General features: G+C 41.6%; 3 protein-coding genes and 1 long non-coding RNA gene across 6 annotated transcripts; 1 reads left to right on the top strand and 3 right to left on the bottom strand.

Moving 5' to 3' along the window:
* The first annotated feature begins 2,984 nt into the window (after positions 1-2,984).
* Vmat (Vesicular monoamine transporter) lies at positions 2,985-19,718 on the top strand. 3 transcript variants are annotated; one of them, XM_017145526.3, is made up of 9 exons: positions 2,986-3,261; positions 4,330-4,524; positions 8,228-8,717; positions 17,163-17,333; positions 17,401-17,539; positions 17,727-17,785; positions 17,847-18,442; positions 18,725-19,042; positions 19,456-19,718. In XM_017145526.3, exons 3-9 carry the CDS (start codon positions 8,249-8,251, stop codon positions 19,525-19,527), a joined length of 1,824 nt encoding a protein of 607 aa, XP_017001015.2. In that variant the 5' UTR covers positions 2,986-3,261; positions 4,330-4,524; positions 8,228-8,248; the 3' UTR covers positions 19,528-19,718. The 3 variants fall into 3 exon arrangements, with proteins under 3 accessions (XP_017001011.2, XP_017001015.2, XP_070068486.1); XM_017145522.3 differs by lacking the exon at positions 19,456-19,718 and having other exon boundaries at positions 2,985-3,261; positions 18,725-19,360; XM_070212385.1 differs by lacking the exons at positions 2,986-3,261; positions 4,330-4,524; positions 19,456-19,718 and adding an exon at positions 5,813-6,480 and having other exon boundaries at positions 18,725-19,360.
* On the bottom strand, positions 4,731-5,347 carry LOC138912642 (uncharacterized). The gene is made up of 2 exons (XR_011418205.1): positions 5,268-5,347; positions 4,731-5,191 (listed from the first exon to the last, which is right to left on the bottom strand). It is a non-coding gene; the product is annotated as an uncharacterized lncRNA (long non-coding RNA).
* Positions 10,722-11,368, bottom strand: LOC108060024 (uncharacterized). The gene has a single exon (XM_017145533.3). It carries the CDS (start codon positions 11,241-11,243, stop codon positions 10,821-10,823), a length of 423 nt encoding a protein of 140 aa, XP_017001022.2. The 5' UTR covers positions 11,244-11,368; the 3' UTR covers positions 10,722-10,820.
* On the bottom strand, positions 13,082-15,362 carry LOC108060021 (uncharacterized). The gene is made up of 2 exons (XM_017145529.3): positions 15,058-15,362; positions 13,082-14,592 (listed from the first exon to the last, which is right to left on the bottom strand). The coding sequence occupies exons 1-2, from the start codon at positions 15,197-15,199 to the stop codon at positions 13,604-13,606; spliced, it is 1,131 nt and encodes a 376-aa protein (XP_017001018.2). The 5' UTR covers positions 15,200-15,362; the 3' UTR covers positions 13,082-13,603.
* Positions 19,719-19,726: the final 8 nt, after the last annotated feature.

Genomic DNA, 19,726 nt, shown 5'->3' with positions numbered 1-19,726 from the left:
AAATCATTTTTTTATTATTTTTTTATATTTACTTTTTTTTATCCAGGTTTTCTTGAATCTTTGATCAGAAAACAACTGAAAAAATACTTTTTCATAGTAAAGAAATACATTTCTTTCAAATAAGAGCTCGTCCAAAGCATATTCATAAGGTCTCTGCCCACTTAATTTAGTAATTTAATAATGTAAGTTATTTGCGCTTAATTCAAAATCCCTTCACCATTCACTTTCACTGGCGAAGACAATAAAAACCCCTTCAGCATAGTCAGCGCCATTTCATTTTGCCGCAAAATAAAAACGCAATAATAAATTCAAAATATTTACGGAATTTTCTAATGAAGTCGGGCTCATTCTCCGCTAAGACAAATGCCGGGCGGATAAGGCGAACACAACTATGCAGAAGCAGGATGCGAAAGCAGCTTCAGAAGCTGCTAAAGATGATGTGGCACGTGTTGATATTCCAATTGAATGCCACCAAATATGCGACACCCCCACAGGAGTCGGAGCATCACTCCCAGTCCCTGGGGAAATGGGAAATATCTCCATCACAGGCATACATACCCACAAGAGTCGGGTGACATTTGAACTTTGACTGGGGGATACTGGCACTCGTCCTTTTAAATAGATTTCACAAATGCTAATGACAGCTCAAGCTCGAGGACTGTGTGTAGCGTTTCAAACAAAAGGAAATTAAACATTTGCGGCCGAATGGGTTTTCCGGTTTCTATTTTTCCCTCTGGTTTTTTTTTCGGTTGTGATAAAAACTTGACCACAGAGGCCAGAGATTTCCATCGGAATGACCCGCATCAGTTTTTGAGCCACTTTGTCATCGATTTAACCCCCAGCATACGAAGTTAAGCTGTCATATGTGGCAAATTCAATTTGTCAGGCCCGAAAATCGAAATGGGCCTTTTAGTCCCATTTTAATCCTCTCGCAAAAGCATTCCTGCATTCATTGTATTATTTAATGCCATCAGTCCTGGTCGATTTCTAGTCCATTAACTTTGAAGTTATTTTGGCGTCGCCACTTTAACACTTCAATGGAACTCTCCACCTTTTTTTATGGCTCCATTGTAGTTGTTGCCCGCCAATGCTTTTTTCCCCGATTTTCCATCGAAGAGTTCCACACAAAAGCATGTGTTTGAAATCGATTTGCGAGTAGCACGGTTTCTTATTGGTTTTGTGTTTCTTTTTAGGTCCAGGAAAATTTAATCGTTTTGAGAAAATCAATTAAAGATTTTTAACATAATGCTTTTAAAAAAAAAGGATTGATTTAAACAGGTATGTTATATTTTAAAAATATATTTATATTACAATAATTTTATCGGAGCTTTCCAAATGGTTCATAGATTCATAGGTTCACATATTATGCAAAATACTTCACATCATTTAGTAATTTTTGTGTCCACATCACATTCATGTACATAAATTACCCTATTATCTCAAATTAAATTTGATAAGTTTTCTCCAGATTTTTAAGCATCTTTAAGATCGGTTTCTTGATGAATCAAGGTCATCCCCCTGCTCGTTTTCGACCGGTCAATGTGTTTATGTTTCTATATCGGCATCCACTCTTTACATTTTATTTCGTCTCGTTGTGGATGCCAGGTATAATATCTCGACTTCTATATGCAAATTTGAGACCCTAGACGTGATCGCAAAGCTACACCATCATCGTTAAAGCCTATAAATATTTCTGGGCCCGTCCTCCGACTGCGATACCTGCCTTTTTCCCAATCTTCGTCTCAGTCGCGTGTCGTTTTCCAATCGCAGCGGTCTTTGTATCTCCGCATCCGTATCTTTATCTGACTTTTGCCTTTGTCGCGTGTCTCATCCGGCTGGCTGCATAAATTTACAGCCGTTTAAATGGATTAATTGAAAAAGCCTACGAGTAAGTGGAACTTTTCAGGTTCACCTCGAAAATCCATCAGGTGGTTTCAGTGTACGTATACACATTCTGTCTGCCGGCAACGAAATTCCACCGGAAATTGGTTAAATCAGTGCAACAACACGTTTGAGCTCACATTTACCCTAAGGCCAATGTCCTGGGGTATATGCAACACACCTGTTACACCTTGGTCTAACAAGAAAACGTAAATTGTGACCTCGTTATGGCAAACATATAGAAAGTAATGGTGATATGTGACTTAACTTAAAGATGGTAATATGATTTTTTACGTTTACAAATGCGTTGTGAAAACTGTGTGAAATATATAATACGCAGATATTGTTAGCTTGCTTTATTAATTTCAATTAAATTTTTTGTAATCTTTATATATCGGAAAAATATAAAGGTTCACTATCATGATCTAACTAATATTTAATTATTTATTATTACTTATTTATTTAATTTAATTGCAAGACGTCTTTAAAAATAACAATTTGATTTTACAATATTTATATTTTAAGCCTAAAAGGTGCCCTATAGCTGCCCTTTTAAAATTTGACTTTTCCAAACGCGAATTCCATTAAAGATGTCCTTTCCTGTCCCCAAAAATTGAGTTGCCACTTAGGAGGCGAAAATCAATTAGGCATTATATGCGTGTGCCGCCCTCTCCATCTCCACTTCTATCTATATGGCAGGCAACCCCAAAACGCGTTGCATACTTACAGGCGTAGCGAAAATAAAATCAAACAGAAGAAACCCCAACGCACACATATACACATGGAGACCAAACACAATGAAGGCAATTGAGCAGAATCATTGCCGTTGGCAGTTTCCATCAATATGCAGAGGACAGGATGAGAAGGTGGAGAAATTCGGGGAGAAAGTGGGGTAGAAAGTGACGGGAGTGGGGGTAGTGGAGGGCGGCAGAACGGATAACGGGAACGCACTGCAACAGGCAACAGACAACAAGTGGCAGCGCTGTCAGCGCCGCTGCTCTTCGTCCCTCTGACTTTCCCCCGCTCCTTGGGCACTTTCCACCAGGATATCCTCATCCTGAGCGCAGTCGTCCGCCGTCGACGTCGTGCGCCGCTGGCCAGCGCATCTCCGTTCAGTGCGAGATGAGATCTCGTGGCTGATGGACGTGCCCGTTTCCCACGCTCGCAGTGCAGCCTCAGCACCAGAAAAAACACTTGTGGCACTCACTCGCAATCAGTTACCGTTTTAGCACTAGTTTATTTTGGTTCAAGCAACAAAATCACTCTCGAAAATTCCAACAAATGTGCGTCTAAAGTCGTGTTTAAAGCGCCTAACGTTCCAGCACCGAGCAACGGACAGCATTATCCAAAAATATGTGAAAATTTCAAACATTTAAGGGTGTAAGTTTAAAAAAAATGTAATAAATGTGTAATTGAATTTTTAGTTTAAAAGTTTTCAAAGGATATTTGTACCTTCCTTTCACTGCTAAATAAAATTGTTTGCTTTGTTGTTTTAACTCAACAACTCAATTTTAAAGTGTCGTCTATGTAAAAGTTTTTTGTCTGATTTTTAAAAAAAAGATATGATAAAAATCCATTTCAGAAATTAATTTAATTCTGTTACGATACGTGAGAATTTTAAAAACATTACAATTACAATATTCAAGAAAATGTTTTTAGATTTTGTTTTTTTTTAAATTAAAAATAATTTGCATATGAAAAATTACCCTTAATTCGTCAAAATTTATCAGCTTTCCAACATTTTATTCTCAACCGAATATCAGGCATCTTTTTGCATATCTTCCCTCGTTCGTGAATCAGACAAATCAATCAAAACTCAGCCGAAATTTGCATTTTAAAGCGGCAACAACTGTCTGTTTATTTATACCTACATGTATTTATTTATTAATCGATTTGAATCGGGCCCGGCAGGCATACAATATTTTTTGCTTGGTTGACAACCGCAAACATGTTGGGTTAAAAAACGAAGTCAAATAAAAGTATTAACAAATATTGATGTAAATACCATTTACTTTTGTTTATTTGCCCTGGACAAATAGCCTCAATCTCATTGAGAGGGGCATATTTGGATATTGAATAATAATCCGCATATATATTTATTCATCAGCAACTTATGGTTGGATTAAAATACTATTTTTGCAGTTAAATAAATATATTTAAATGCCATTCAGTAACTCAAAGTACTTTATTTTCACAAAGGAAGTTCTAAAAATGCTTCTTTTCTCTTATAATTCCCACTTTTTCTTGTCTTTTGTTGGCCCAACGACCTTGCCGCAAGCCGACTGAAGAGCAAACACTCTGCTCAAAGAAAAACCACTTGAGTGCAATCTCAAAACAGAAAATCCACAAGTGGCCATTGCCAGCAGAAATCGCTGGGCCACCGGAGTCTTGCCAAACCGCTTTAAGCCTCTTTATTTTAATGACTTCATTTTTTCTACTCTCCCTCAGGAATTCTCCAACAACGCACAACCTCACCCGCAACAATCCGGATACAACCACTACCTGACAACCACAACTGTAAAATTGCAATAGACTTTTGAGCAGAACAGACACAAAATCCACCCCAGCCCACTGAAACCCCAACTCCGCAGAATTTCCCTGGAAGAAAGCTGAACGAGTCGTATATAACAAGTAATTACTCAGGTAGGTTGTCATAAGTGTAGCAAAGGGGAAGCAATATTGCATTACTTATTTATTGGAAAAGATTTCTAAGGCACCCCGATATAAGAAAACTTTGCCTTTCATATTTAAAAGCGGATAAATATTCAAATGGTTTATGTGGTTTAGTTAGCTGAACATATTCCATTTTATATTGTACATTTTTTCTAAATATTTGTTTACATAATTAAAACTTAATTTAGCTCTTAACGATCTTTCGGATCTAGTCTACACTTAGGCACGTTCCATTTCTCCTCTGTATATCCCCATTGTTTCAGATGATTGCTTGTTGGCATCGATTTGAGCTAATTAGTTTAAAGGGGCCTCATTTACACGCCCCAGCTATAGATCTCGATGGAACTACGCTACGCTACCGTTTTGCAATTAAAATTGCAATTATAGGTAGTAAAAAAAAAAAGTATCATCTACTGCCGCTTCGGGCGTCTGTGCAAATTTGTACAACAATTAAGTGGAAAATAAAAAAGCAGACTGAAGGGCTTTCGATTCCTGGTTGATTATACAGGAAAACCAGTTTATGGCCTTGTGTAAACTGGGGGGTTCTCTTCAATCTGCGTGAAGCCGTTGGCTTCAATGTCAAGCTCAAGTCCAATGCTTAAGCTCGGGCCTGAGCTTTGTTTTAATTAATAAAAATCTGAAAAATGAGCACAATTTAAATAAAGTTGCGTGTCGATGCTTAGAAGTGGCTGGAAAAGGCAACAAGCCGCTACATTTTTGCCCGTCGCCAGTTGAAAAATCTTGTGCAATTAACACAAGCTCCGGCAGCAACAACAATTTAACTAAAAGCAACGACAAACAGTAATCAAAATAAATATCTGAGGGAACATAAATAATGAATTAAACAATCGCATTCGTCACATCGCATCGCACATGCAGCTTTATCTTAATTTAACCAGGCATTTTCTATACTCTATCTCGAAGCTGAACATTTTTATTTATTTACTTATTTTTTGAAAACGTAAAATTTGAACTGAAAACGGAATCTTTAAAAAAAATGTTTCTTGTATTTTAAATATAGATTTTTAAGACTGTTAAACAAATATTAGAAATTAAATTGCATTTTTAAAATAATTTTTTAATAGAGTATTAAAACTTCCCCCTTGCTTACAATTGTGCTTCCAGTATTAATAATTAATTAATATTAACGCGATACTAATGCATTTTAGAATTGTTTTCGAAATGCAATTGAATTAAATGCGGTTCTAATCAATTCGAAATAAAAAGGGATGACTTTAGGCTCTGAATAGTTAAACTTGAAAACTCAACGCATTAGCATAATTTCAAATAAAAAACTCAAGCTTTTGTTTGAATTCGATTTTCCCACGTCCATAATCCGAAATTGCATGGCAATTGATAATTAATATTTATTAAAATGTATTTTACACACTTTTCATTGTGCATTCATTTGAAATGCAAAGATGTCTGAGTTCTCTTTGCGGCGCACACTTTGTATACTAACTAAGCAAGTCTTGTTCACTTGTGCAAAAATTAATTCGTTTAATAAGCCTCAGGCGGCACGCTAAAGGTTTTAGTTCGAGCTCAGAGCGCCGACTCGTCGGTAGAATCCGCGGAATGAACGATCCACCCCAAAAAGGTCTTAAAAGCGAACTCGTTGTGAAAAAGAAAGTGCAATCTAGGTGATAGCATCAGCACTTCCTGAATGCGAATCGAAAAGCCTTGACTTCTGATTCACTGGGACAGAGTCCGCGGCTAATTGAGATTTCTGTGCGCGTAACTGGCGGCTTTAAGCGATCGTAAGCCACATAAATATCGGTCGTAAAAGCAGAGATCTATAAATACTCGAGGTCTGGTGGCAATTCAGGTTCATTAGTGCAAGTGATATTCCAGAGGCAAGAGTATTGTGCAGTTTGTGGAGAAGAAAATCCTTAGATCTATTGTACTTCAGAAAGGGAAAGCTGTCAGGTAAATTCTTTAATTTTTTAAATATAATAAAATAACTAGCGCGTTTTACTGAAGGGAAACTAAATCTACGAGATTAAATTATATAAACAATATTATCCAAGATAGCTATGACTTCTAATAGATCCAGAATAAACATTTTAAACGTAGTAATTTATATTTTAACAAGTTATTGGAAATCTAGTCACAATACAATTATTATGATATGATAGGCCATAATTCATACATAATACGGTTTTAAAACTTTTATTAGTTTGTAGCTAGTTAGTTAGCCTTTGCATCCAACAATTTTCTCATTCACATTTGTAGTAAAACACTGTGCAACATTTTTAGGGTTATAAAATGTAACCGCAATTTTGATTTCATGGGCGGAAAGAACTCATCGAAATAAGCTAAAACCAATTTGGGTTTCTCTGGCTTAGCTCGCGTTTACCTATTATAGCGAGTTAAAGTTTTACATACAAAATTTATTTGTAACGGCCATATCTTGTGAACCGATTAAAATTTCACTATCAAGTCTTCAGTGATTATGTAGCTATGAACCCAAGGAACTAAATTGACAAATGACTCTTGCGAAGACGTACACCTAGCGCGTTAAAAATCGAAAAATTAGGCAAATTTGTTTTTTAACGCGCACCTAGCGCAAGGTGCTAAGTGCGCAAGAGTCATTTGTCAATTTAGTTCCTTGGGTTCATAGCTACATAGTCACTGAAGACTGGATAGTGAAATTTTAATCGGTTCACAAGATATGGCCGTTACAAATAAATTTTGTATGTAAAACTTTAACTCGCTATAAAAGGTTAACGCGAGCTAAGCCAGAGAAACCCAAATGGGTTTTAGCTTATTTCGATGAGTTCTTTCCGCCCATGAAACAGAATTGCGGTTACATTTTTCATGTTGCACTGTGAAATTAATTGTGAAACTGCTAAACAAATGTAGATACTAATTAAAATGATGACATTTTGGTATAGCACTATAACTAATGCAACAGCAGTTAATTCTAGCTGATTTAATCAATTAGAATGACAAAATTCTCTGTTGTCGGTCACGCCCACAAACGTGTTGCAGTAGTATGAATTTTCAGCAGCTTCCTCTTCCATTTATCAGATACTTTTCATTTGTCATTCAATGACAAACACTTTGTCTCTGCGGAGACGTCATAAACAATCAATTGTCCGCCGGGACAGGCATCAATTGTTGGCTCAATTGCAAAATAAATTGAAGGCATTATGCAAAGACTTTTGGCGGGAGACTTGATTCATCTTTGCCTTCAATTACGAGACCTTTTTGCTAATAGCCAAAGCAGTGGGCTAATTCAATTGTGCAACCGAAAACTTAAAGAAGCCTTGCGTTTGGGCTCCTTTCTGTGAGTCGAGTCTTTCAAACCGAATTATGGGGGAAAATTCAATTTGCGCCCTGCGATAGGCAACAGAAAGTGTTCTAATGACAAATGTTGCGCATACGCCCCGTTTGTTTGGTGTTAGTCTGGGGTGGCAGGCAATTAAATAAATATTTAAATTGCGTATGATTCAATTAGAGCCGTGTAGCCGTGTGAAAGATACTTTTTAATTCCCTAGCCCAAGACTTGTAATTTACTTTTAATTAGCGAAAATCATTGGGGCATAAAGCGAGCGTGGGATTTTGATTTGAAATGGGAATGAGAATGGGGAATGGGAATAAATGCGGGAAAGCTGCTTACTCTTGATTTGATTACATTTTAAAAAGACAATCGGCTTACTGCCTTTCGTAGCAACCAGCGGCTAGCGACGCAATGCAATCATCGACCGATGCGGGAAATGGTGGACCAAGAAAACACACGCAGAGCACAGCCCCCCAGAAGCAGTCGGAGATTAGCGAAACCACCTCCTTCACCATAAACTCCACGAATAGCCAGCAGCCGCAGCAGCAGCAGCAGCCCGTCAGCAACACACCCAGCAAGAATCCCTTCAAGCAGCAGTTGGACAGCAATCAGCAGAATGGCAACATGGACCAGGACTGCGGCATTATGGGCGTCGGCAAGGAGCCGCCGGCTCCGCCTCCGCCCACCTACCAGTCGCAGTCCTACGCAGGACGACAGGCTCCGCCGCCAGCGGATCAGTACCGCGAGGAGGATCCACGCGCTGCCGGGTCCTGGTCCGCCGCCAAGTCCTGGATGGTCAGCTGGCGGGGCTCCAACCGCCTGGTCCTCGTCATCGTGGCCATAGCCCTGCTCCTGGACAACATGCTGCTGACCACAGTGGGTGAGTGTTTGCCATCTTACCAGGTATTATATCCCCGCATAAATCTTTTTCCCCTGTGGCCATTAGCATTTCATGAGCATTTATCTCCCGGGGCTGGTTATCCCTGCCAGTCAATCGCCTGGAAATTGTCCATTTCCTTAGAGAGTGGCGAGAGTGGTGCCATAAAATTACCACAGTGCGGCACTTAAGCTAATGAACGCCTTCCTGTCGATGTGAATGGTCTTTGTCAGTTCATCAATTCCTTTTTTTTTGGGATTAACATGGGTTCTTAGAGCCTTTGCTGAGATCTTACACTGGTTCAAAGGAAGGTGTCTTACGTTTTTGGGGTGAAGTGAAAGGAATAAATTAAAAGATATTTATTAATTTATATTTATTTTCTCAAAAATATTTATACATATACATACAAAAGATCTCGAAAATGGGCGATATATTCAATAAATTTGATAGTAATTTCGAAGTTTTGAAGGGAAGACACAAATTAAATATCGAGAAATTGCCAACTGTCGATATTTTTTCTAGATCTACCATTCAAGGTTAGCTATTGGAAAATACAGTATTTCTTTCAGTTAATCCTAACGTAATGGCGCCTTAATTTAATGAGCTTAACTATAGTTCAACCAAATCAAGTACCAAGCAAGAACTAATTAATCTAACAAAACGAAAGGCAGAGATTTCGTCAGGCAATATTCATGATTTCTCCGATCGCTCGATGAGAGCTTAGTGCACCCTTAATTTCTGTGGAAAATCAGGCAATTAAATCAAATACCAGCCAACAACTAATCAATGCTGAAGGGCCCTGCTTAGTCATTAACAAGCATCGATGGCCAATGGACCAGACTGAGTTGGGCAGCTCCAAGTGGCGAACCGTCGACAGTCAATTAAATAGACACGCACTGGAAGACCCTCCTGCAGTTGACACTAAAACCCCACCAGGGAAAACTCTCTCTAGTGGAGGAGGTGGAGGTGTCCATCCAGGCCAAGTGCTTATGTCAAGTGTCTGGCCAAACACATGGACATTGAGTGCGAATCCTCCGGTCCTCCAGCCTGACAAATACAGCCGGACGAAGGAAATAAAAACAGCCGAAAAAAAGAGAAGCGGAGATTTTTCTTTGTGCCAAACGTTCATGAATTTAAATCAACAAGTTGGGCAAAAACCAAAGGAAATAGCCGAGCCACTCGAGCAACTTGTTGAGAGCGAAAGGAAGTGAAAGTCAAAGGAAAAGTGGAAAAACTATTAGCTCCATGGAGGAAGTTTCCCTTCTGATGACAGGATAGTGGAAAGGGAAACGGCTGGGCTTTTAGCGTTTGACTGGCGGCATTTCCACTTAAGTGCTTTCTCTCTTCGCGCTCAAGGTGCTGAAGCGAAAACTGCTGCAAATACATTTGATTATTACATTTGATCTCTGACCTCGCACCCCCAGTTTTTCTCACATCTCCCCCTGCCTTATTTCACTCGCATAATATCCACATAAATTAGATTTACACCCGGGAGCCTGTGGAGATTTATATGGGCCCCTGGCCTTATCCGCTTGACTCGATACCAAATTGAATATGCAATAAGCTTTTGTTTTATTGAAGAAGATTGAATAATAGTAGCTTAAATAGGGTTCCCTTTGATCCGGGAATACGTTCATATCCTTAGCCAATAAAGCGAGTATTTTGCATTGGCATTGGGTTGAACTATGCAAATGGATTGTTTTAGTGCTGTAGACAAATCTTGGGGTGCTAAGTAAATAGTAGATTTCAGAGAAATAGCTTGATTTACATGTTAGTAATACTTATTAAAGCTATGTTGAAAATTTATTTTTAGAAGCCCCGGATTTTGATTTTCTTTATTGAATGATTTTATTATTATAAAGCTTTAAGTATTAGGACAAAAACAAACAAATATTTTAAATTCCACCTTATAAAATTTTGGTAACTAATGATATATAAATAGCGAATAGATTAAACATTTTGATTGTATCTTTTTAAAATTCGGGGTCTTGCTATAATATAATAATATCTAACCTATCCTAACTTAGTCTAAAAATGTCATAAATTGCCTTTCAACCTTACGGACATCACAAAGAGTGTGCTAGCCTAATCCCGGGGATTTCGATGCTATTTTCCCGGACTCTGCTGTTCGAGGGAGGCCACGTCCACCGTCTCCAGCTTCTCCAGACAGACGCCTGGCCGACGGGTGGGCGTGGTGGCCAGGGATCGGGTCTTCAGGCCACTTCCGCCGGTTGCAACCGGCAGGAGCTGATCGATGCCACCGGATCCATCCTTGGAGAGCGAGGCGCTGCGCGAGAAGGGGAAATAGGCAGTCAACTGGCGCTCCAGCACGTCCTTGTTGATGCTCGTCTCCCAGATTTGCTTCTGGATAATCCCGCTGTAGCGGGCCTCGAAGCTCTGCTGATGGCGCAGCAGATCCGCGGCACCCGATCTTCCGCCCCTAGGACGCTCCCGTTCTCGTTCTCGCTCGCCGGGAGTGGGCGTGGCCGGCTTGAGGGGACTGCCCAGGGAATCCTCGTCGGTGGACATGCCACTAATGGCCGGAAAATTAGTGTGCACCGTGGAAAACTTTGCTCGTTAGCTGACTAACAGGCAGAGAAAAGATGTACGCCAACCGCCGGGAGAACTTGCCGCGTCCGCTGCAGAAACGCGAATAAGTCACGGCAGGCGGAATGGCTTGTCTATAGGGCTATATAAGGCCGTTTAGGCCTGTTATGTATGCAATCCAAATACACCCAGTATTGTTGCGCATTTTCTTTCGCTGGGCGAAAATCCGGGGGAAAAGTCAAACGTCAGGCGGCCCAAAGTTTTTGCCTCCAAAAGTAATTGCTCCCCCTTTTGTCTTTTGGCTTGCCTTGAAGTCAGAAAGTTTTTCCCCCGTTTTCCGTTGGCTGTGGGATTCGAATTCGGAGTCGGGTGGCGGTAGACCGTAGAACGTAGACCGTAGACCGTGGCTACCACCCAACCAGACCCATTTCGACAAAGGTCACAATCGTGCGGCTTTTTCGGTGTCGTTTCGCTGTCATGGCAGACGCAATGACTCATTGAGCCTTGCGCTTATCCCCCACCATCTAGATCTATTGCGGTGTATCTTCAGAATGCACAAGAAACAAAATTCAAAAATATGATTTTATATTTTTTAACCATCATTTTTATGTAAAGGCTTTCTGTAAGTAAAAACGCGAATTCTTTAGATCAGGATTATACATTTATCTTTATAAAGATTACTTTTGAATGGATCATTGGGCCCTACTTTTTTGTACCTGTGTATTGTTGGTGATATTGAAATCGAATCTAAATTCCGACGCGTCAGTCATAAAATAATACGATGACGACGACAACGACAACTTGCCACGTGTGGCAGGTGGATAGCTTAGATTTGGGTGTTGCTTGCATGACGCTTGACGGATATCCAAGGAATCTCCTTCGCAACGGTTGACAGTTGTTGCCCCATTAGACTGATGGATATGTAATGTCCATAATTAGTTTACGACCGCTTACGGTTTGTATGTCGTAAGTCCCATAAAATAGTTAGCAACATATAGATCTTGGGGAACATATCCCTCAACAGTTTATAAAAATCATATTCATATTTTTTACCTCTTCCGTTGACCCTTTTATTAAAAGTGTATAGTTCATAATTCCATATCCTCTAACTTATTCTTAACTATATAAAGTCTTTTAAGGAAATATAATTTATTTACTCCGCTTTACTTACTTAAATGACCGTCTCCATTCTCAAACTTGGAATTTCTCCATTCTGCGCAAAATTGCCACATTCATTAGGGCAAAACTTTAACTTTAACTTTATTCCATTGTTAAACATGCAATATTTCCACAATTACATTGATTACGCTCCTTTCACTTGGGAACCCCCCAAGTCGTCCACCCCCAGTTGCAAATAAAAAACGCAAAAATCAACAATGAAGAAGTCAGACCAGAAATCAAAACAAAAGAAAATGGGCGTGGCACACGCCGCCGACTTTTCGGGGTAATCCAAAAATAAACTTACCAAATTCGATAAAAAGAAACAAACAAAAGAAACTTTCAATGGCAACGGAACAAAAACGAAAATCAATAAAACCAAGAAAAGATTGTGCGATATTAATAAGCAGTCCTTCGAAGCACAATAAATACCCTTACAATCAAAAGTCACATTTGTTTCTTCGAGGTGAATGTCTTTTAGAAAATCATTAGGTATCTAATTTTTCAACCGCAATACAATTTTTAGTTTTATCCAGGCTTTATGGATTTTTGTTTTATTCTTTAAGTGTTCTGACATTTATTTCTCAAATACAATTAAAATTTTACAGAGTATCCAAACTTCAATGAGTGTCAAGATAATTGTTTATTTATTTTGGTTTACTTGTATGTGTTTTTGGCTTATTAACAAGACTGAAAATATGTTGGTCTTGACTAATTTCACCTTTCAAAGTTTTGGTTCTCTAGTGGTTTGTTTTTTTTTGGAACTTACAAATAAAGCGCTGGTTGTCTTTCAAGACAAACGAAAAAAGTTCTTCTTTTGGGCAAGGAAAAGGATGAGAAATAGTTTTCCAAATTAACCGCATTAACCACGTGAATGTCAATGAACTTGATGGTAAGAAAGATGGAAAGGTCAACTAATTTGAATAATCTTCATGGTAGTTTAGGCCGCAGTTTAACAAAAGTAATAACGAATACTTTGAAGTTGCAGAAAAAATCTAAAAACAAACGATCTTGAAAAATACTTTAATTATCCACAATTATAAACTCCAAGTAATTATTTTTAACTGAACAACTAAAACTATTTTTAACTAAACTACATTAAAAATTGGATTGGATAAAGTTCCATCCTAGGTATTCCAATGTTCACCCATTGAACCTGAATTTAATTACTAGACCGAGGCTGACTACAACTGGCACAGCTCACTGAAGCTGGTGCTCAGGGCATCCTCGCCAGAACCTCCGATGCCGCTGCCCGCCGTGGAGCCCACCGTCAGCAGACCCTTCTTGGGCAGACTGGGCATAAAGATGTGCAGCTGCTTCCGGCTATCGGAGGCTGCCGAGGTCCCAACTCCCCGGCCACTGAGCGGCGGCGTCCGGCTGTCCTCCGGCAACGGGGATGCAGTGGCTCCGCTGTACAGCCGGGCCGAGGCCAGCTGACCCGCCAATCTTCTCGTGGTGCTGGCACTGCTGCTCAGGGTGCAGAGATCGATGTTGCGAGCGGGTCTATTGAGGCGCACGGGCACGCCCTCCTTGTTGAAGATGATGGTTATGGGCTTGGCATTGGCATTGGAGGCGGAGGAGGAGTTGGTGACCTGCTGCTGGACGGCGGGTGGCGGCTTGGCACTTGGCTTCCTGGCCACCGATCTCTGGTGATTCGCTGCCGCCACCGCCACTCGCTTGAGACTCATGCTGCGATGGTGGTTGCGCTGCATCCTCTGGGCGGATCTGGCCAACTGGGCACTACTGCTGGCCGGTGGAGTGGCTACCTTTTCCTTTACGATATCCGTGCGGCCGGCCAGGTCCAGCCAATGGAGCACCCTTTCGGCCAGACGCTCCTCGGGATTGTTGGACGTCGTGGCCAGCGTGCTGCCTGCATCCTGCAGAGAACTGCGCCGCGACTGTTGGTCCATGTGATGGTCCAGATTATAGGTCCGTCCACGACTCAACAGCCATGCTCGGCGCTTCGACTGGCGACTGTTGTGTCGCTGCTCTCCCCGCTGACCTCCACCCGTCGAGGGGGCGGGGCCAGGCCGCCCACCCAAAGCGGGCAGCGACTGTTGCTGCTGCAGCGTCAGCTTGGTGGCGTCCAGCAAGAGGTATTCGTCCAGGTACTCCACACTCTCCTCGGGGGACTGCTCGAAGATCTCGCAGGATTGCGTCTGCTGGTAGTTGCCTTTAATTAAAATGGTTCGGATTACTATTTTTTAAGTCTTAGTATACTTAAAATTATTTGGTTTTGATACTATTGATTTACTGGTTGAGGAAACTTATTGATCTTTTGGCCTACAACTTAAGATCTTTATTTTATCTTCCGACTATGGTACACACAAAAAAAAACATGTTCCCGTAAAATCGATATGGCCATCTAAATTTCAGGTCAAGACAAACCCATTTCGTATTTCACCAATTCAAATTTTCCTGGTCGCATATCAAATTAAAATTGATCTTAAATAATGTAAAATCGATCTACGTTTCATATTGATGTTTTTTTGGGTATAGATCTAAAAAGTTTTTATGCTTCAATAGAGCTTACCATCTTAGCTCTTTATCAAATATATCACAGATACAATAAACAATCATGGGATAATTGACTAAGGAACCTGATTTCCCAGCAGCTGAGTCCTTGAGCACTACTTACCCCTCAGCCTGGTCTTCTGGCGTTTCCACCGCTGCCTCTGTCGCGGCTCGTAGTCGAGGATGAAGTGGCGTCTCCCGATCGACTCCTTCCACACGGAGCGCACAAACAGCGGCCTGCTGGCCGACTCCCAAATGGGTCGCATTTTCTCCCCCACCTCCTAAGGCTTCTATGGCTAATTAAATCCTGTGCATATTAATCGGATAAACAAAAGCGTATTCCAGCGTTTTGGGTCCTGGTTCGGGTGCTGAGTTGTCCTCTTCCTCGTCGCCGGCGGATGACTGGTTGCTTTGCCAGTTGCCGCCTCACTGCCGCTTCTGTTTGGCTTGACGACGACGCCACTGTCGCCCCGGCATGTCGAATCGATGTATCTGGGTGACCTGCGGACGCCGCAGGGCTGCGGCAAAGAAAATGTCACCGGAGCTTAAGTTATAGACTATTTTAGAGACTTAGAGATGGTTAAAAAAAAGCTCATTCCCCACAATTACAGTTTTTAATCAAAAATCAAAATGACATGAAATTTTACAGTAATTACCCAAAAATTGGGAATTAAAAAAAAAAATCCTTAAAAATATCAGATAATCCCATATATTAGGCGATTATTCCCAATACTTTTGTTAAAAAATATTAACTATTGTTAAAAACATTGTTAATTAGGTATAGTCACAAAGAAGACTTTTCATTTGTTAGTCTTCATTTCATTTATTCGCCAAGATCTCCACTTCTATAGGTAAAACTATATGTCAAGAAAAATATTATACAGATTATTTAAAGAAGTGTTACAAGTTCTTAAAACTCCTAGCTCCTCACTAACTCCTAGCTCTAAAATTGCTGTCTTTTAAATATTTTCATGACATCAAAAGCACAGAAATCCCGTCGGTCTATCACTACTGATACTACAGCCCTGAATCAGCGATATTCACTGTTTATTTGTCTAGCTGCCCGAGTCGCCTTCCTTTTGGCATTGCGGTTTAAGTGTCTTCGACACGCGAAATGCAACCGAGGCGACTGAGTGACTTCCGCTGCCCCTCTATCGCAATCCTGTGGCGCCCCAACGACAGCCCAAAACAGCCCAAACATCCATCTCCTAACCCTCCGTAACATCCTACGCCACCCACCTCCTGACCCCGGCTGCACGTGCTTTTTCTGAATTATCATTTTCATGTCAGAGACTCGGGAGACAGTTTAATGAGTTGTTGGGGCTGTCGGGCTGGGAATTACTAGGCAACATTTTTAGTTGCGGCATTAAATTTGCTCTTTAATCGCCAAGTGGTTAACCCCAATTAGGTAGATGTTGCCGAATTTGCATACATTTCCGGTTGCATGTCATTTGGGCGGGCGAAATGGCATGTTGGACCACCCATGGCCGACATATGTGACAGTTGGATGGGATTTCAGGTCAGGCAAGAACACTTCCACTTTCACTTTGGCACGAGGCGGCACGGGCTAATACGAGAACTTGAAGTTAGACTATCTGTGCAACTAGCCCTAACCCCATCGAGCATGAATAGCCCTCATTAAAACCTTACCTCTTTCCACACAACGTAGACCATACATATATGGTTATGGGCTGTCAGTAGGATAACCACGAATAACTGGCTTCACAAGCAAACAAATTACCCCAACAATACTTCAAACTACGCTCGGCACTCACTCAATTGAAAGTTCAAGCCCCCCTTTGACCCAGCACTTTGGCAGGAAATGCAATTACAGTGGTCCGGAGTTCTCGAGTTGCCCAAGTGTTGATAATAAATATAAACAGAGTCGAAGCATGCAATAAACAAATTGAATTTGCCCGGCCAAGTTGCATGCGGCTTTATGCTAGACATCGGAGAGTCCATTAAAAGCATCGCTGTAAACGTGGCGTATGCGTAATTTTTCCACCCAACCTCCCCTCTTTTCGGTTGCAACTCAATTAGAACTAAGGAAGAGAAGGGGGCAATCTCTGCCAGCGGCAAGGCAATTACAAAACTTTCTGGGGCCTGGAAAACGCAATTATTAGCCCGACGGCCTGGTGAAAATTGCCCCCGAGCGTTTAGGTTAATTGCGAGCAAACGCTTTTTGTTACAATCAAATTATGAGAGCCTCCTCCATTTCACCCCGTTTAGTGCCCATCATACCCGAGTTCCTGTACGACATACGACATCCGGATGCGCCGCTCGACAGCTTTCCACGCACCCCGCTAACGTCGAACATTCCGCCGCCACCGACGCCGTGTCCTTGCAACAAGGATGGCAGCGAGGCGGCTCCGCTCGAGATCTCCACGATTAGTCCGGAGGGTAAGTGTGTTCGTTGGAGGCGCTAATTGGCCACCAGTCTGCAGCCCAAGTCCTTGAAAATCCACAGAAAACGAGACCTACTACCGGGAGCTGGAGGAGCGCCACAACGAGCTGGTGGGCGAGACGGTCGAGGTGGGACTCCTGTTCGCCTCCAAGGCATTCGTCCAGCTGCTGGTTAACCCAATTGTGGGACCCCTGACTCACCGGTAAGTTAAAGTGTCGAAAGAAGCTTCCATAAATAAATGGGTATATAAAAATAATTACATCTATGGATGTACCTAAAATTAAATATTCTTTGAAAAGATTTGGATATTTAAGAAATAAACATCAGGTGCCTCGTTTATATTAAAAAATTTAAAATTAATTTTCAATAAAATATCTATCCTTGAACAGCATTGGCTACAGCATCCCCATGTTCGCGGGCTTCGTGATAATGTTTCTCTCGACCATCAGTAAGTTTCTTCAAGAGTATTCCACCCCAGCATTAGCTTTAAATTATTATATTATTTTTAGTTTTCGCTTTTGGACGATCCTATCTGGTTCTCTTCGTGGCGAGGGCTCTGCAGGGCATTGGATCCTCTTGCTCGTCGGTTTCCGGAATGGGAATGCTGGCGGATCGGTTCACGGACGACAAGGAGCGTGGAAATGCCATGGGTATAGCGCTGGGTGGCCTGGCCTTGGGTGTCCTCATAGGTCCTCCGTTTGGCGGGGTGATGTACGAGTTCGTGGGCAAGTCGGCTCCATTCTTGATTCTGGCTGCTCTGGCTTTGGGCGACGGTCTGCTGCAGTTGTTCATGCTGCAACCCTCGATTCAGAAGGCCGAAACGGAACCGCCCTCGCTGAAGAGCCTCATCAGCGATCCCTACATCCTGATTGCCGCCGGTGCCATCACTTTTGCCAACATGGGAATTGCCATGCTGGAGCCCTCGTTGCCGCTCTGGATGGTGGACAACATGGGCGCCACCCGCTGGGAGCAGGGCGTGGCATTCCTGCCCGCCTCCATTAGTTACCTGATTGGCACGAATCTCTTCGGACCGCTGGGACACAAAATTGGACGTTGGTTCGCCGCCTGCTTGGGCCTGATCATCATCGGAGGGTGCTTGATTTTCGTAAGTGAAAAAATAGTTCTAGTAATACTTATTAATAATAAAAATGAAAATGTATTTAGGCATTTCTAAATATTTTATTAAATATTTTCTATTAATAAATTTACAAATAATTGGTAAAAAGCCCAAAGAATTCGGGTATATACAAAATTAGTGACTCTGAAAATTAAACTGAACTTAAGTGATTGTAAAATCGTAGTTCTACAATTTTTAAAAATATCTCAAGAATTCGCGTTTTATTCTCTTGCTTTAGAAAACATCAGATATATTTCTTGCCTCTTGCAGATACCCATGGCCACCTCGATCACCCACCTGATTATTCCCAATGCCGGCCTGGGCTTCGCCATTGGCATGGTGGACTCCTCGATGATGCCGGAGCTGGGCTATTTGGTGGACATCCGGCATTCCGCTGTGTACGGCAGTGTTTACGCCCTGGGTGACGTCGCCTTTTGCGTGGGCTTCGCTGTGGGTCCCGCACTCTCCGGATCGCTGGTGAAGAGCATCGGATTCGAGTGGATGCTGTTCGGCATTGCCATCCTCTGCTTTATGTACGCCCCGCTGCTGACGCTGCTCAAGAATCCGCCGACGAGCGACGAGAAGAAGGTACGTATGGCCAGGGAGGCGGCTGAGGCTGCCGCCGCCGCTGCTGCAGCCGCTGGAGGGGAATCCCCTGGAATCCCCCAGCTGACCGCATCCTGCCCAGCCATCATGCATGGCACCTCTATTCCCGATGCGGATGCCGAGGCGGGCAGGACGAATGAGGCCTACGAAAGCGAGAGGCTTTGAGCCGCTAATAAATTATGAGTTTAGCTTTTTGTCGGCATTTAGTTGTTAATTTTTCGTATTAATAGTCATTCTCATTGTTTTAGCCCTAAGTTCTGCTTAATTTGTTTGTAATAAAATTATTAGTTTTTATTTAAAGCACCGCCTGAGTTTCATTTTGCATGTTGTATCTAAGCTATAGAAAAAAACCCCCGTCTAACCCATATTTTTTCCGCATTATCTTGTTATTCCAGTCTTTGATCTATGGACGTGATCGGGCTCAGGTACGTTATGTCACCTATCAGAACTACGATGAAGACGAATAAGCAAACGATCTAACTATAAAGCAATGTTGCCAAAAGTGCAACCAAAAATCAAAAAAAAAAACGGGTAATAAAATCTAAAAAAAAGGAAGATCAGAGAGGCAGAAAGAAACCATAACCACAACCAACAATATCAGAAATATCATATGAATTTCCAAACGAAATCGTTATTCTTGTTCAATGTTTTACACAAGTTGCACTA

Source organism: Drosophila takahashii, chromosome 2R (genome assembly GCF_030179915.1).
Source record: "Drosophila takahashii strain IR98-3 E-12201 chromosome 2R, DtakHiC1v2, whole genome shotgun sequence".
NCBI lineage: Eukaryota > Metazoa > Arthropoda > Insecta > Diptera > Drosophilidae > Drosophila > Drosophila takahashii.
The sequence above is the reverse complement of the archived record's forward strand: the minus strand, read 5'-3'. Positions and strand labels throughout refer to the sequence as shown.

What these genes read in the sequence shown, in the direction of transcription:
- Vmat (XM_017145522.3), top strand. Translation starts at nt 8,249, where the DNA reads ATGCAATCATCGACCGATGCGGGAAATGGTGGACCAAGAAAACACACG. An exon ending in CTCCACGATTAGTCCGGAGG is followed by an intron (nt 17,334 to 17,400) that starts GTAAGTGTGTTC and finishes GAAAATCCACAG; the next exon opens with AAAACGAGACCTACTACCGG. An exon ending in TCGGAGGGTGCTTGATTTTC is followed by an intron (nt 18,443 to 18,724) that starts GTAAGTGAAAAA and finishes TGCCTCTTGCAG; the next exon opens with ATACCCATGGCCACCTCGAT.
- LOC108060021 (XM_017145529.3), bottom strand. Translation starts at nt 15,199, where the DNA reads ATGCGACCCATTTGGGAGTCGGCCAGCAGGCCGCTGTTTGTGCGCTCC. An exon ending in CCAGAAGACCAGGCTGAGGG is followed by an intron (nt 14,593 to 15,057) that starts GTAAGTAGTGCT and finishes TTTTAATTAAAG; the next exon opens with GCAACTACCAGCAGACGCAA.
- LOC108060024 (XM_017145533.3), bottom strand. Translation starts at nt 11,243, where the DNA reads ATGTCCACCGACGAGGATTCCCTGGGCAGTCCCCTCAAGCCGGCCACG.